The sequence below is a fragment of the Apodemus sylvaticus genome, chromosome 23, assembly GCF_947179515.1.
Source record: "Apodemus sylvaticus chromosome 23, mApoSyl1.1, whole genome shotgun sequence".
Lineage (NCBI taxonomy): Eukaryota > Metazoa > Chordata > Mammalia > Rodentia > Muridae > Apodemus > Apodemus sylvaticus.
Window position 1 is genome coordinate 34,607,931 of NC_067494.1, and position 16,412 is coordinate 34,624,342.

A 16,412-nucleotide genomic window follows, 5' to 3' on the forward strand; every position below is an offset into this window, starting at 1 on the left:
TTGTGGCTGGAGAGATGGCTCAGTGGTTAAGAGCACCGACTGCCCTTTCAGAGGTCCTGAGTTCAAATCCCAGCAACCGCAAGGTGGCTCACAACCATCTGTAATGGGATCCAATGCCCTCTTCTGGTGTGTCTGAAGAGAGTGACAGTATACTCACATTAAAATGAATAAATAATTTTAAAAAAGATAGGTCGATCAAGTTTTCAATAAGATCTGTTTGCAAATTTCAAAGAGCAAATGAAACCATTATTCAAAAATGTTAAAAGGGATTTGGTTAGAGAACTATCAGGAAGGTTTGTTATGGAGTGACCCAGGTGTGGACATAGCTGTCATGGATAGGCAAGAAACACAAGGTAGTTTTTTTCAGTAAGTCCTTCAGTGTTGTCATAACACTTAAAGGACAGTGACGGGTAATGCTACATTCGTCTGCCAGGGCATTCGGCAGTTCTTCTCTATCCCGGCTCCCAGTGTTTGTCTCTGCTAAGATTTAATATCTGCCCAGTGAAGTGACAGGCAGAGCCCAGGAGATGCTCTCCCTCAGAGTCATCTTCTACAAACCACTCAAATTCCCTTCATCAACAGGATTGGCTGCATACACAATGTTCCAAGATCTTACCCTCCGCGTGCTTGGAGGAGCTCATGGGCTCCGCAAAACACACGGATTTCGAAGAAGCGAAATCTCCATGAAGTCTGTTTCTGAGAGTCTAAGTTTGTAAACAAAGTCTCCTGGGTCCATCCTTCTGTACGAATGTATTGACCTGCACCCTCGGGACTGCTCAGCTGGCTCTAAGGGGCTCAGATTATCTAGGGCAGGCTTTCAGTACGACGTGGGACTGTTCGTGTTTCATAAAACATGGGTGCAGGGATCGGGGCCGCTGAGCACTGAAGAGGATTTGTCTGTGTCTTATTATATTCTACTTATGCTGCTCTTGATAAGCCTATTTTATCGTCTTAAAAGTAATTTTACATTTTGATTATGAGGCACAGAATATTGGATGGAGCAGCTGTGGAGAACTGACTTTTTCTCTCTCATATATTCTGGGGACTCTTTTGTCCCGTACTTTGTAGCTACAGAATTAATTCTTGGAAAAAAATACGAATAAAAAAAAAATCAATCAGGGAAAGGAACCCAGTGACCTTTTTTTGATGGTTTGCAAATGAGTCTCATTGAAGTGCAGATAAAAAAAATGGACATTATCTGAGTAATTCATTTATATTTACTGACTGTTCAATTATTTTTTTTTCTTCCAAAAAAAAAATCCATTTGTATCAAAGCAGCTAAAGACTCAGAAAGAAAGACTGGAGAGCAAAGAAGTGCATATGAACCTCCTTCGGCAGAAAATTGCCCAGCTGCAGCAGGAGAAAGAGGCACGCTCGGCCTTGGCTGTGGACAGGGACGAGGCCCGTCTTGCTCTGCGGAAGCTGGAGAAGAAGGTGGAGAGGATGCAGAAGGAATTGACTGCGTGTCAGGAGCACAACACTGAGCTCAAAGCCAAACTGGCGGACACCAATGAACTCAAGGCAAGTGGCCGGCTCCTTCCTCTGCCCCTCTCCGCCAAGGCACATCCGAGTATACACAAAGGAACGGCAGAGTGTGTGTGTGCCTGTAATCCTGGCACTTGAGGGGTAGAAGCAGGCAGGTCAGGAGTCCAAAGTCACTCTTGGTTAAATGGATAGCTCGAGGCCAGCCTGGGTTGCATAACACCTTACCTCAAATAAAAGAGGGCCAAGGGTGGGGCCTGTGTGTGTAAGGTCTCATCCTATTAGTGGCCTGACTGGTGTCTGGGCCCTTTTCTTTTTCCCTGTATGAGATTCCTGGGGAAATTCCCACTTCTCTGGTTCTATTGTTTCAACAGTCTGATGGTCAGATTGAGTGGCGCAAGTGTCTCTTTAGAATATCTCTGTTTCCTGCAGGCCAGTGACAGGGGTCTCTGTTAGAATGAGAAAGTAATAGACACTCTATTTACTAAGAGTTAGGGTATTGACTTAGTTTGGGTCACTACTGCTGGGATGAAACACAATGATCAAAAATAAGTTGGAGAGGAAAAGATTTGTTTGGTGAACACTTCCATCTTCACAGTTCATCATCAAAGGCCATCGAGGCAGGGTCCTGGGGCAGGAGCTGAGGCAGAGGCTGTGGGGGAGTGCTGCTCCTGGCTTGGTCCTCATGGCTTGCTCAACCTGCTTTTTTATGTCACCCAGGACTAACAGCTGAGGGATGGCCCCATCCACAGGGAGCTGGGGCCTCCTCCATCCATCACCAGTTAAGAGAACGTCCCCAGGACTGCCTACAGCGGATCTTATGAGAGTATTTTCCTAATTGAGACTTCATCCTCCCTGAAGGATGTAGCTCTAGCTCACGTCAAGTTGACAGAAAACTGTCCAGTACCAAACATACCGTAGACAAGGCCTGCAGACACGGGAGATGGACAGGGACTGTTGTATTCACATCTGACATAGTTCAGTTCTGGACTTTTGCTTAGCCATTTTTCTTTTGTTCAGGGGAGGTTTATTTTAATTAATTAATTAATTAATTAGCCTGTACTTAGGACTTCACTTGATTGGAAGACATCCACCCACATTTGCTAGCAAAATCTGCCTTGAAATAGGTTTAGAGTCTCAATTATAATTGTAACATATCAGAGGCAGAGGCAGGAGGAATATGCATTTGAAGACATCCTAGGCTACATAGCAGGAGTCTGTGTTGGCCAAGCAATTGAAGCAAAAGCAAAAAAAACCCCAAACAAACAAAAACAAAAACAAACCTATTTTTAATCTCACTTGCAAACACTCTCCCGGAAACATCTAGAACACCATTTTTCCAAAGTGTGGGACATTTGTGACCAAGTCAAGTAGACTGTAATTCCTTTTGATGGGTGACTAATAATCCATTACTTGCATGAACCACTTCCTGTTTGTTCATTTAGTATTTAATAGATGTCTGAGTTGTTTCTAGTTTGGGGTTTTTACAAATAAGACGGCTACGAATATCTGTGCTCCAGCTTTCGCAGACATTTCCATGTGTGTTGAAAACTGAGGCTGAAGCCTTGGGATCCCGGTTGTCTGAATATCTCATTGTAAGACCTATGTATCAAGGTTTCCCTTGAGTTCTAGACCAAGAAAAAAAAAACAAACCCTTTCCAGATGAACTGTTCCATTTAAACTATTGAAAGTTATCTTGGTGTGCAAATCCAAGTATTATGGAAGCACTTTTGAAAGACAGGCTATTTTTTTGCACATATCGACCTTCTTGTGTTACGTTTAGAATAATTTATGTCACTGCTTACTTAGGACAGTTAAGTCTAGCCTTGTTAATTGCATTCCATTTTGCCATCATGAAACCAGAACCAATTTAGAGGTCAAAGAATGGAGACCCGAACTAAAACAGTTAGTGATATGAACACGGGTGATGCAGTGTCGCTAAAATCACCATTGTCAAGGATGTGTGTGGTGGCATTTTCGAGTGTGTCCTGCCTGTGCCCTCCATGATGGAGTCTGGTCTACCCCATGTTTTATCTTCTTAGTGTGAAACCCCTTAGTGTGCACATGGTGATGTAGTTTGGCCTTCAGGTTGCATAAATGTCTGATTGATGCATTTACCCCCGTTCGTTCTATTCTCATTAACCTGGGGTTAGCAAAGCAGTGTTACTGTTGGGCAGAAGCACCACCTTATAAACAACTGCAGACACTGAAACCTTGTGGCAGAATTCTAGGTGATGTAGAAGAGGTTTCGTGTAACCTCGCCACGGCTGGATGCTTTACCGCCTGCCCCCAGCTTCCATGGAATACCTAGGAACATCCTACAGTGTCGGGCTCAGACAGGAAGGATGTTAATTATTTTTTCCACTGAAAAGAATCAAGGTCTGGGGCAGTAACTTAATGGTAGTGTGCTTGCCTTGCGTGTATAGGCCTCAGGGAAAATCTTCAGCACTGTTGGGGTGTGAGTGAGTGCGTGCGTGCTTGCGTGTGCGCGCGCGCGCGCGCGCGTGTGTGTGTGTGTGTGTCCTAGCCAATGCTTTCATTCTCTCTCATCCTCAGAAACATCTCTCAGCCCTACGTACTTGTTGAGGCCGCCGCAGCTTCCTTCCAGGGGCCAGCCAGGAGGAAGGGCCTGGACAAGCAACCTGCTGGTTATTTTCTGGAGCGATAGAACAGTTCTCTGTCTCCATTGGCAGGGACTTAGTCTCTTGACTGTTTAAATGCGCTCAGCCCGTGGAATAAGTCTTAATTCTGGCCAGTGAGAAAGAGGGGAAGATTAACTATCCAATGGAGAGTTTAACTGTCAGCCTGTAGCATGTGGCCTTTACCTTGGTATGAGCTGTGGCTCCAAATCAGTTCTGAACCAGCGGGAGAGCCACCAGTGTCTTCTCTGTGGTCTCCCAAAGAGCATCAGAGCCGACCATGGCTGCCAGCCGCAGGCAAAGCTTTTTTCTCCAACTTTTCCCATATATCTCCTGCACTGAGGCTCCTCCCCACGTTCTCCCCCATAGAGCTAGCTCCCAACCAGCCTCTGGAGCCCTTTACTCCTCTTCCGCCGAGTTAGCTCTTCGACAGTACCCAGGCCGCCTGGATTGCTTCCCTCACTGCACAGGGAGCAGGGCCTGCAAGGGCAGAATGCTTGCTTTTTTGGGGTGAGGTTAACTGTGCTGCCAGCTCCTCGAATGTGTGCTGTGAGGGACAAGGAGGGAGGGGAGACTGCGGAGTGGCACTTCTCCTACACATAGCTGTGTCTTCATGAACACATCTGCTTTGGCTGGTAAGACTCTAGAACAGTGGTTCTCAACACGGACACCCAGACAGGGCGTGAACAGATATTTACACCGCAGTTCATAAGAATAGCAAAGTTACCGTATGAAGTAGCAAAGAAAATAATTTTATGGTTGTTTGGGGGGGGGTCACTACATGAGGAACAAAAGTTTCACAGTGTTGGGAAGGTGAAGAAACCTTAGAACATTGCCGCCGGCCCCTCCCCCCCCAGGCCTGTGATCGACATCTCTCAGGGGATTCTAGTACACTGTTGTTAACAACTGCATCTGAGGACTTAGACCCTACAGTCAGCCAGCACTTAAGAGTTCAGATTTAGTCACCTTTCTTGTCTGGGCCTTTGACTCCCATGTGTAGGAAAGACTTGCCCACCAGATTGCATGGTTGTTCCCTGGGAAGCAGACAGCACACAGTGTTTACCGTGCATGGTACCCTGGGAACCTTTTCTGGCCTGGCTGGCCTCCCGGTGGCACATTAATCTTGTTTATGGCCAGTTCTGTCCTGCTGGAGGAACATTAGAGGCCAGTTGCTAACTCGTTGAACTCTGAGCTGGTCTGAGAAGTGCCCTCAGGGGGATAAAGAAACCAACTTATCCCACCCCACCCCCAGGCATCTGCTGTGGCTTGGTGGCTTGACTTTAGAGTCTCCCGTCATTCCTGCTGGCTTGATTTGGCTTTTCCTCACCCCATCCATTGACAAGAATCCAAGCAGTCCTCTGAGTAGGGGACCAGTGATGTCCTGAGTGAACGTGTGCACTTGACACAAACACGGGCATCTCAAGGTCCTAATGCCTCAGCCCATGGCGTGGTGAAACCTTTCCTAGTGAGAGGCTCCGAGAGTTGGCAAAGCCTTTACGTGGTCGGACTGGACAGCACAGAGAATGTCTGCTCTAGCTTTTCCCCCTGGAAGTTTGCAGCCTGAAGACTGCTCCCCTGCAGAGCCTGCTCCTACTGAGATTAGGTACCTCTGCCTCCTTATTCACTGGTATATAATAACTCTGCCTCTTTGTTTATCCGTAGGTAGGAGCCTGGCCCCCATGTTCACATCCATGCAACAGCCTGACTTCTGTGTTCAACTCTGTGTCATGCTTATCTTCTGGGCGCCGTGGCTTCTCCGAGTGTTCTAGATGCATGCTCACGTGTCTGCCACTTCCTGTTCTCTGGCTGTTCCACATCAGGGCTCGGGACCTAAGCTATGCAAAGACCTGAGCCCTGGGTTGTAATAAGGCCTCCGGTTATTTGGAGTCTGTTCCTCTTTCTTCTCCTTAGGACTGTCTACAGCTCACCTCTAGTCTCTGAGCTGTGACCAGCCCCTCACCTCTGGAAGACATCTCAGCATGTTTTCTCAACCTGAATGGAAAGCTGGATCATGGGATCATGGAAGGGTACATCTGGACACACCACTGTAAAATGTAAATCAGTTTGTCCTTCCTAGCCCCCGCTCCCAGAGGGACAACTCAGAGACTTAATTGTTTATTAATAAATGCCTAGGCTACACGCTTTGACTCATCCCCCAACTAGCTTGTAACTTATGTAACATATTCAATCTATTCTGTGTCTGTCATATGGTGACTTACTACTCCTCAGCCTCATGCATCCCAGTCTGAGGCAAAGCTTCCCTTTCTTCTATCCTGAGTTCAGCCATGTGCTGGTTAGTTACCTCTCCTTCAGTCCTGGCCTGCTCCTTCCTTAGCATCTGGCTCTTGAATCTCCTGCACCCTCTCACTATTTCCCAGAATTCTCTCTCTTTCTGCCAGTGGCACACCTCCTACTTCCTGCCTCAGCTCATTGGCCATAGCCTTTTTATTGACAAGTGTTGCTTATAAGAGATCCTCTCTCCACACTACCCTTAATAATTCCCCAAAGAAATTCTCACCACAGTGGAATCAGCAAACTCAGGAGTTACCATTGAGATGATATTTGAGATGACACTGGATTTGATAGGGTAGGAGCCATGAGTAACCACCACAGTCAGCTCACGAAGACCTGTGCCTTCCCCATCTCAATGAAGCACCTGCTCCGCCATTTTGTTCACCCCTTTCTCTGTGCTTCCCTCATCCCAGGGTCTGGCATTTTATTTTCCAAGTATTTCCAGAGCTGTAGAAGGCATTCTTTTGACTTCTAGACACAAGCTCATAGCTGCTGTCAAATTCCCAGGACAATTAATGTCACCCCCCAGAGAACTGTTCATTGGCTATGAGGTCAAGCGTGCTATTGGCTCCTGTCTAGAAAAATGTCATAGTCTTCAAGTATTGAAACAATGTGCCACAGGCTGGGTGTCTTATAAACAACAGAGTTCCCAGACTTCTAGAGTCTGGGAAGCCCAAGGGAAAGTTGCCAGCAGATTTGATGTCTGCTCAATCTTGCTTTCTGGTTCTTATAAGACCTTAGCTGTGTCCTTATGTGGTGTAAGGGGCCAGAAAGCTCTATCTCTTTTGTCGGGGGGCATACAATGCCTTGTTCCTGTTTGTTATACAAGCACCTTAGTCGCTGTTCTTTTGCTGTGAAGAGATACCATGACCAAGGCAATTCTTAAAAAAAAAAAAATGAAGCATTTAATTGGGGCCTGCTTACAGTCCCAGAGACTTAATCCATTATCATTATGGTGGGGTGGATGTTAACAAGCAGACAGGTGTTAGAGAAGTTTCTGAGACCTTTATGGTCTGAGCCTTAGGGAGAGAGAGTGAGGGGAGGGAGAGGGAGAGGGAGATGGGGGGAAAGGGGAGGGAGAGGGAGGGGGAGGGGAGGGGAAGGGAGAGGGAGAGGGAAAGGGAGAGGGAGAGGGAGAGGGAGAGGGTAGAGAGATATCCTGCGCCTGGCTTGGACTTTTGAAACCTTTAAGCTGGCTCCCAGTGACACACTTCCTCCAACAAGGCCATACCTCCTAATCCCCTAGATCCTATCACAGCGTTCCACTCCCTAGTGACCAAGCATTCAAACATATGTGCCCATAGGGGCCACTCTTGTGCAAACCACCCCAGGTATCATCTATTCCTCTTGAAACTCAACCTGTTCACTTCTTAAAGGGCCCACTCCTTCACAGTATCTCCTTAGGGGATAAGATGGAAGGATTTTGAAGGAGTGTTCCTCCTCATCTTCGCCAGCATGTGCTGTCACTTGAGTTTTTCATCTTAGCCATTCTGACTGGTGTGAGGTGAAATCTCAGGGCCATTTTGATTTGCATTTCCCTGATAACTATGGATGTTAAACATTTCTTTAAGTGCTTCGAGGCCATTTGAATTTTGAAGGGCACAAGCCTTCAAATAATAGCAAAAGCAATTTGGCTTAAACTTGTGATGCTGGTTTTTAGTTTGTGAATTTAACATCTGGCATTTGATGTAGGCTTCCTTAATTTATACCAGTAGGATAAGTCTAATTGTCCTGCTAGACACTCATGCATATCTCAGATACTCACATTTCCTCCAAGTCATGCCTTAGAGTCATTTTCTAGTTTTCCTCTTATTTTATAATGAGATACTGAGAACCTCAGATCAGGGCACTGTTTGCCACCCACCCATCAGCCACTCAGTCACAGTGAAGATGTATCTTAAGGCCAGTACCAGGTGAATGTGCTAGCCCCTGACTGCAGGTTCCTCCTGTGGTCCAAATGTATGCTTGTCAGCCTCTCCCCTTTCTGTCAGCATTCTGATTTGTGGATCAATCTAGCAGATCGGCTTTCTCGTCTCTATGATCGAACGCCTGATGTAAGCAAAGCTAACGAAGGGGAGAAGTATCTGGCTCACAGTTTCAGAGGTCTCGTTCACAGTTGCTTGGTTCTGTGAATGTCTGTAGAATATTGTGGCGGTGGGAGCTTGTAGTGTAGGGTTGATATGGAGTGGACTGTGAAGAGGGCATGGAGGAAAGCGTATAACTTTGAAAAGCACCCCCCTGAGTCACCGATTTCTTGTATCATGCAAAGTCTTCTGGAACCTTCCAAAGGAGTACCACCACTTCAGAATATGCATTTCTCTGTGTGTTTTTTAAAAGTATATTTACAGACTTATTTGAATGGTATCTAATTTCAGAATATTTTAAGCATTCCCAAAGAAACTCTGTACCCATAAATTATAACTCCCATCCCCCTTCCTACTAGCCTCAGACCTTTTCTCTGTCTCTTTCATAAGAGTATAATCATGTGGTTTTGGCAATCAGCTTCATTCTCTGCTCATGACGTTTTTAGGGCTTGCTGTCTGCTCTATAACGCACTTCATTGTTTGGTTACACTATATTCAGTTGATGGATGTTTGGGTGGCCACCACTTATGATTATGAGTAATGCTTCTATGAACTTTTTATGCAACTTTTTTTCTGGGCATATGGTTTTCCTTCTCTCTGGCTTAACAGCTATGGGGGGAGTTGATGGGTGGGTCATGTATTTAGCATTTTTAAAACTGCCTCTCATATTAATGAACCATTTTATATTTCATCCAGAAGTATGTGACAGTTCTAACTCCCCCAATTCCCTGATAATGTTTGTAATTGTCTTTTTTTTTTTAAATTTAAACATTTCAGTGGCTGTTGTAACTTGTTTGTATTTATTTATTTGGATTTTTTTGAGGTAATCTCTTATGTAGTCCAGATTGATCTGGACTCACTGTGTGGCCAAAGCTGGCCCTGAACATCACATCTTAATGCCTCTGCTTCTCAAGTGCTAGGATTAGAACCATGCACCAACATTCTAATTTCTTATCTGTTTCTGTGATAAAATAGCTCAACTAAAAGCAACTTAGAAGATAAGGGTTAATTTTAGCTTATGATTCCAGGTTATAGCCCATCATTGCAAAGATGTCGCAGCGTAAGGTGTTTGAAGCATCTAGTTCCATCGTCTCCATGGTCACGGGCAGAGAGATGTGACTGCATTCTTGTTTGCTCTCAGCTTGGTGTCTTCCTTCTCCTATACCCAGGATACTGTGCCTAGCTAATGGCACTGCCCTGACTGGGCTGGGTCTTCCCACCTCCGTTAAGGCAATCAAGATATTCCTGAACAAATATACCCATAAGGCAATTGGATCTAGATAATCCCTCAGTAAAGAACTGTCAACAAACTAGCTACAACAGCCAGCATGCCTGGCTTGTATTTGATTTTAATAGTCCTTTACAAATCTTTGCTGTTACAAAACTATTTCAGATTTCTTAATGTTTCAGTGAATGAGCATATGTATATATGTATATACACACAAATATATATATTAAAGATGTATTTATTTTATGTATGTAAGTACACTGTCACTGTCTTCAGACACACCAGAAGAGGGCATCAGATCTCATTACAGATGGTTGAGAGCTACCATGTGGTTGCTGGGAATTGAACTCAGGACCTCTGGAAAAGCAGATGGAGCTCTTAACCACTGAGCCATCTCTCCAGCCTGAAAGAGCATATTATAAAACCTGACCCCTTAGCTGTTATTAGGTATACGCTTCAGCAGCGCTGAGTGCATCCAGAGGGCTGTAAGAATATTACCACCATTGTGTAGATATACCACATTTTTTTGCATCCACTCTTCTGTTGAGGGATACCTGGGTACTTTCCAGCATCTGGCAATTATAAAAAGGGCTGCTATGAACATAGTAGAGCATGTATCCTTATTACATGGTGGGGAATCCTCTGGGTATATGCCCAGGAGTGGTATAGCAGGATCTTCTGGAAGTGAGGTGCCCAGTTTTCAGAGGAACCGCCAGACTGCTTTCCAGAGTGGTTGTACCAATTTGCAACCCCACCAGCAGTGGAGGAGTGTTCCTCTTTCTCCACATCCTCGCCAACACCTGCTGTCTCCTGACTTTTTAATCTTAGCCATTCTGACTGGTGTAAGGTGAAATCTCAGGGTTGTTTTGATTTGCATTTCCCTAATGACTAATGAAGTTGAGCATTTTTTAAGGTATTTCTCTGTCATCCGAAGTTCTTCAGGTGAGAATTCTTTGTTTAACTCTGTACCCCATTTTTTAATAGGGTTGTTTGGTTTTCTGGAGTCTAACTTCTTGAGTTCTTTATATATATTGGATATTAGCCCTCTATCTGATGTAGGATTGGTGAAGATCTTTTCCCAATTTGTTGGTTGCCGATTTGTCCTTTTGATGGTGTCCTTTGCTTTACAGAAACTTTGTAATTTTATGAGGTCCCATTTGTCAATTCTTGCTCTTAGAGCATATGCTATTGGTGTTCTGTTCAGAAACTTTCTCCCTGTACCGATGTCCTCAAGGGTCTTCCTATTCAGCCATTAGAAACAATGAATTCATGAAATTCTTAGGCAAATGGATGGAGCTAGAGAACATCATACTAAGTGAGGTAACCCAGACTCAAAAGGTGACTCATGGTATGCACTCACTAATAAGTGGATATTAACCTAGAAAACTAGAATACCCAAAACATAATCCACACATCAAATGAGGTACAAGAAGAACGGAGGAGTGGCCCCTTGTTCTGAAAAGACTCAGTGAAGCAGTATAGAGCAAAATCAGAACAGGGAAGTGGGAAGGGGTGGGTGGGAAAACAGGGGGAGGGAAGGGGACTGATGGGACTTTCGGGGAGTGGGCGTCCAGAAAAGGGGAAATCATTTGAAATGTAAATAAATATATCAATAAATTAAAAAAAACAAAACAAACAAAACAAACAAACAAACAAAAAGAATATCACCACCACCCATTTTTAGCACTTGCTGTCACCACAAACTGAAACGCTGTTTCGGTCGCACAATGACTCCCGACTCGTCCTTTCTCCAGCCCTGGTAACTCCCATTCCCTTTGTCTGAGTTAGCCTGTTCCATGGATCTCATAGGTGTAATGTTTTATCACATTTTCCACTGTGTCTGGCTTAATTCGCCCAGGGATGTTTTTGTACTCCATCCATGTTGTGGTTCATGTCCACAGACTCATGGAAGAGACACAGAGCCTTTCTCTGTCCAAGTGTGGCTGTTGACAGTGTGTGCAAAACATGACCACGATAGCTTTCTTCACTATAGCCTGAAAACGACCCTCCCGCAGAGACTGTTCCTACAATCCTGTCTCTGCCATCCGGCCGTATACCATAACCCCTGCCTGCTTGTTTATCTATATGAAGTAATCCACCTTCTTGCCCAGCTCTGCAATAGCTCCGCCTCCCTGTTCTATCTGTATAGCAAGCATGCTGAACTTCTGCAGTCATGTGGTCACTCCAGCAAAGCACACAGACCACCTGATCTCAGTTTTTCTGCATCTGTCTGTCTGTCTGCCTGTCTTTTCATCTTCTCTTCATTCCCTCACTTCCCCCATCGTGTCTGTCCTTGGAGCTGTGCTAATGTAGCACTTGCTTACTTGATCTCAAACTCACAAGAACACACCTCCTATCCCAAGAGCCTCCACTGGGGCTTTAAGGCCCTGGGGTGAATCTCTGACTGGGGACCATCTCTGCATAGGACTTTGTCTGCATAGGACTCAATGACATCTTTTGCCTCATGTCCACATTTGGAGATTCTGCTGAATGAGTAGCTGCCTATAGAGATCTCCCCCTCAGCAACGAGGGAGCCCTCCTGAGGGGCTCCCCGTGACACCACAAGAATAGCAGGCATTCTGCTGCTGCTATTGCTTCCCTGCCAGGCACAGGGTTCCACTGCTGAGCACAGAAAGTCCAACTTGCTCGCAGGCTTATTCTAGCGATCTCACTCCAGAGCCACGCTGCCTGCAATTTTAGTGGATTGACATTTTAAATAAGGGTATTCTATTCTATTGTTTATAAGCTATAGCGACTGAGGTCATGCTCATCCAGCCTATGTCATTTTGTAAGGTCTGCGTAGTGGCTTGAGATGAAGTCCATTGTCCATTCATAAAAAAGTTAAGAGGATTCCCAAGCCTTCCCAGTTATCTTTGTATCCAGGTCTCCTAAAGAAGCCACAAGGGAAGCCACCATCGTTCTCTTGACTCCTTAGATAAAAACCTTGGAACAGACCAAAGCCATCGAAGACTTAAATCAATCCCGAGATGAGCTGGAGAAGATGAAGGAGAACGCAGAGAAAAAGCTCCTGTTGGTCATGTCAGAGCTGGAAACTGCAGCAGAGGAGACTCAAGCGAACCAGGAGAGAAGCAGGGCCATGGTAGAGTTGGCCAGCAGCGAGATGAGGACCCTGAGGGATTCTCTGGATGAAGCAGAGAGGAGAGCACAGCAGGTAGAATACCAATCTTCTTCGGGATGGTTGAAAAGCTTTATGCGTAGTCACACGTTTACCGACATGGAGCTCTTTGGGAACTGGTATGCTATCCGTGTGCAGGGCAGTGCTCAGCTCCCCCGTGGCCTTCTGATTTTGTATATGTGCCTCCAAAGAAAGCGCTATTCATACAGTTCTTCCAACAAAATGTGTAGAGATTTCTGTATCACCTCAACAGATCTTCCCACTCCCCAGCATAGTTTTGGCAAGCTAATAATCGTTATGGGTTTCTTGGCCAAGAACGCCAATTCATGTTTCATGACGTAGACTATAAGAAAGAAACCAAAACTCATGTTCTTATCAAAGCTTTAGGAAGCCAGTGTGAACCCATCATCTGGGGATGAGGTGATGCTTTAAATTGCGTTTGATAATTGCCTCTGGTGATTGCCTCATCACATATAACACTAAACAGGGCTTGGAACTCAGAGAAGCCTTGTCTCCCACAGAGATCAGTTGCAGGAAACAGCCTCCAATGTCCAACAGTGGCACCCAGTCTTCATGGTTGACCGAGTGCAGATGTAAGCCATAAAAAAAGTACACGCTGGCTGGCTGGCTGGTTACAAGGAGAATTTTATCTCCTGAACACATCAGGTCAAACATAAAGAACTCTGTCCCGGGCAGTCTGACCCCTACTGCCTTTGACTAGTGTGTCACTTTCTGAAGCTGAAAAGGGCAGAGAATGGACTCTGTTCCTAGGGTTTTTTTTTTTCTTTCCCCCACTCTGCTTTGGCTCATGTGTCAGAGCCAGGAAGAGCCAAACTCTAAGGGCAAGCGTTCTCAGGAAGAAAACATCTCAGGAATTGTGAGTTTTGGCCATAATCAAGAGGGTGGGAAACTCTGAGGGAAACGTTTGCATTTGAGAGACTAGGCTGGTACCTTATTCTATTTAGGTGCTTAAACAAAGTGTGGGAATCAGGGCAGCTCATAACAAGTGGCAGTTATTTCTCTTAGGTCTATAGGCTTGAGAGGCAAGTTTACATGTGATGTCTTCCCAAACCCTCAAATGGTAAAGGCTCTGGGGATCCATTGACTAGGACACCAATTTTGTCTCAGAGACGCCAGCATCGTGATGCCAACCAAGCCTAATTAGCTCACAAAGTCAGTCCCTTCTCACGGAGGAAGATGTTTCCATATACACTTTGAAGGTGTGCTGAGCAGATAAGAACCTCTCATGTCCACGCTAGACCACCCATGGGAAGGAAGCTGGAGGCAGATGCGCATGGGGCTGGCGTGTTTGGATGGCCTTCTTCTGATGGCACTCCGCCTGCAGGCTGCACTCCTGATGTGCACGCCATCTTTTCTGAAATGGAAGGTATTGAGTGAGGGCTTGTCTAGATACCCCTGGATACCCCTGCTTTGCCTATGGTAGCCTAGGGCAATGGAAACCACCCTGGGAGAACATAAAGAGAGGTGATGTATAGGGGGTTGGTCTGGTGATGCTATGTATTCAAATGCTAAATATAGCACCCCCCCAGAATAATATTTACTCCAACAGTGGGACCCATTATGACCATCACCCCTGGCTTCTATGTTCCCCCCTTAACAGACACCTAGTAACCTCAGATCAGCCCAGTGTTAGAACCATGCACTGAGGCAGCAGTCTTTGGTTTAAGGAAGACCGAGAAGCCCTCCTGTTTTCAACAGCTTACCCCTTCTCCTGAGTTTCAGAAACCCATTGCCCTGTCAACGTCCCAAATGCAGAAACGTTTCCCTGCTCATGCCAACATTTGCAGAGCCTCTTGTCAGGCCACAGAGCGTGTTCTCAGTTAATCATTTTGCTCATCCAGGATTTCTGAACAGACTTAGTGAGGCCAGAGTCTCAGAAGCGATTGTCCCTAGGGGGTGGGGTGTCTCAACACAGTTGCAAATGCACACATTGACTCGCAAGAGATTATGAAAGTCCTGAGGCTTGGGGACCCTGCAGGGATTTTAGAGGTCATTTAGCAGGCAAGCCTACTTATTCATGATTTAGAGGACTCAGGATAGAGCGAGCAATTCGCCTACCTCATGCAAAGCTGGGGGCGGGGTCCTTTCTCGGTGTTGTTGTTGCCCTTGGCCCAGCAATGGTGTTATGGGTTTTTTTTCCCCAGCTAATGTATCTCTGTTTGCCATTGCAGCTGGCGGAATTCAGGGAGGTGGTTTCCAGCATGCTGGGCTTGAATGTGCCTTCTCTCGTTCTTCGAGACTATGAGATCATCAAATGTCTGGAAAGACTGATCCATTCCCACCATCACCACCACCACCACCACCACTTTGTTCCCTGCGCCTGCCTCAAAGACATGGCTCCTGAGCAGGATGGCTGCTCACAATGCCACGGAGAACTTCCGCACTGACCGCTTGCCTCCCTGAGGGAGGAACTAAGGGGTAGGGTATGATTCTCCAGTTACGCAGTTCAAAAAGTCCTCATAGGTCTGAAATTTAGCCATAGTGTGTGACTAATACATTCTCTGATGACTTAGTGAGAATATGTCACGGGCGAAAAAGGTCTCCCAAAGTGCCATCCCTAGGGCCAGAGAGACGGCTCAGCAAGTAAAGGCACCTGAGGCCAAGCTTGGAACCTGACTTCTATCCTTGGGAAACACATGGTAAAAGGAAGAGAAGTGACTTTTGCACACTGTCCTCTGACCTGTACACATGCTTTGTAACTTAAGTGTATACACACACACACACACACACACACACACACACACACACACACACACAGAGTAAGTGAATATAATAAAAGTGCCAGTCCTAGATAAATATTCAGCACTAAAATCACCTATTACTTCATTAGTTAGCACATCGAGACCTACAGGGATCCCTAGACTCATGCCTTCACTGGGAAATATCCTCATAGAGTTCAGAAAAGCGGAGCATCTGACCTAGAGTATTACTGATGAGTTAAATCTTAAGATAACCGTGTGCAGAAGTTTTCTGAAAATATTACTTAAAATTATTTTATATTTAGGCGTGTGTGTGTGTGTGTGTGTGTGTGCAGATGCCAGCAGAAACCATAGAGAGAGTCAGATTCTTTGGTATTAAAATTACAGGCAGTTGTTAAACACTTGATGTGGGTGCTGGGAACTGAACTCAGGTCCGCTGAAAGAGTATCAAGTGTTGTTAACCATCTCTCCAGCCCCACACAAACTATCTATAATCTGTCTGTCTACATACAACTTGACACATAGTAAGTGGACCTGTTTATAGATTTCTAATCCACATACAATGTGTAACTGTGAGATCATGGTAACATGGTAGAGTCTTAAAACATTTCTTTACCTGCTTTCCAGGGCCAAGAAACAATTGACCTGACTTGGCGTTGTGCGTGGTTAGCATTGGAGCCAGGATGCACAAGACAGAGGCTGTACCACTTACAAAACCCACAGTTTCAGACTCAACTTGGTTTTGAGGCTGGTAGGAATTGCTGGAATAAAGGAAGGCAGGCAACTCTATGATCAGGAGGAGTCTTCTCAAGGCATCAGAGTTAAAAAGTG

At 45.5% G+C, this 16,412-nt stretch overlaps 1 protein-coding gene across 1 annotated transcript in view; it reads left to right on the forward strand.

The window, feature by feature from the left end:
• The window catches only part of Ccdc170 (coiled-coil domain containing 170), a 75,575-nt gene extending 60,223 nt beyond the window's left edge, over nucleotides 1-15,352 (forward strand). Inside the window, exons 9-11 of the mRNA XM_052169503.1 lie at nucleotides 1,279-1,521; nucleotides 12,661-12,897; nucleotides 15,054-15,352. Of these exons, the coding sequence (XP_052025463.1) occupies nucleotides 1,279-1,521; nucleotides 12,661-12,897; nucleotides 15,054-15,269 (696 nt within the window). The 3' untranslated portion in view covers nucleotides 15,270-15,352. The remainder of the gene's footprint in view (nucleotides 1-1,278; nucleotides 1,522-12,660; nucleotides 12,898-15,053) is intronic.
• Nucleotides 15,353-16,412: the final 1,060 nt, after the last annotated feature.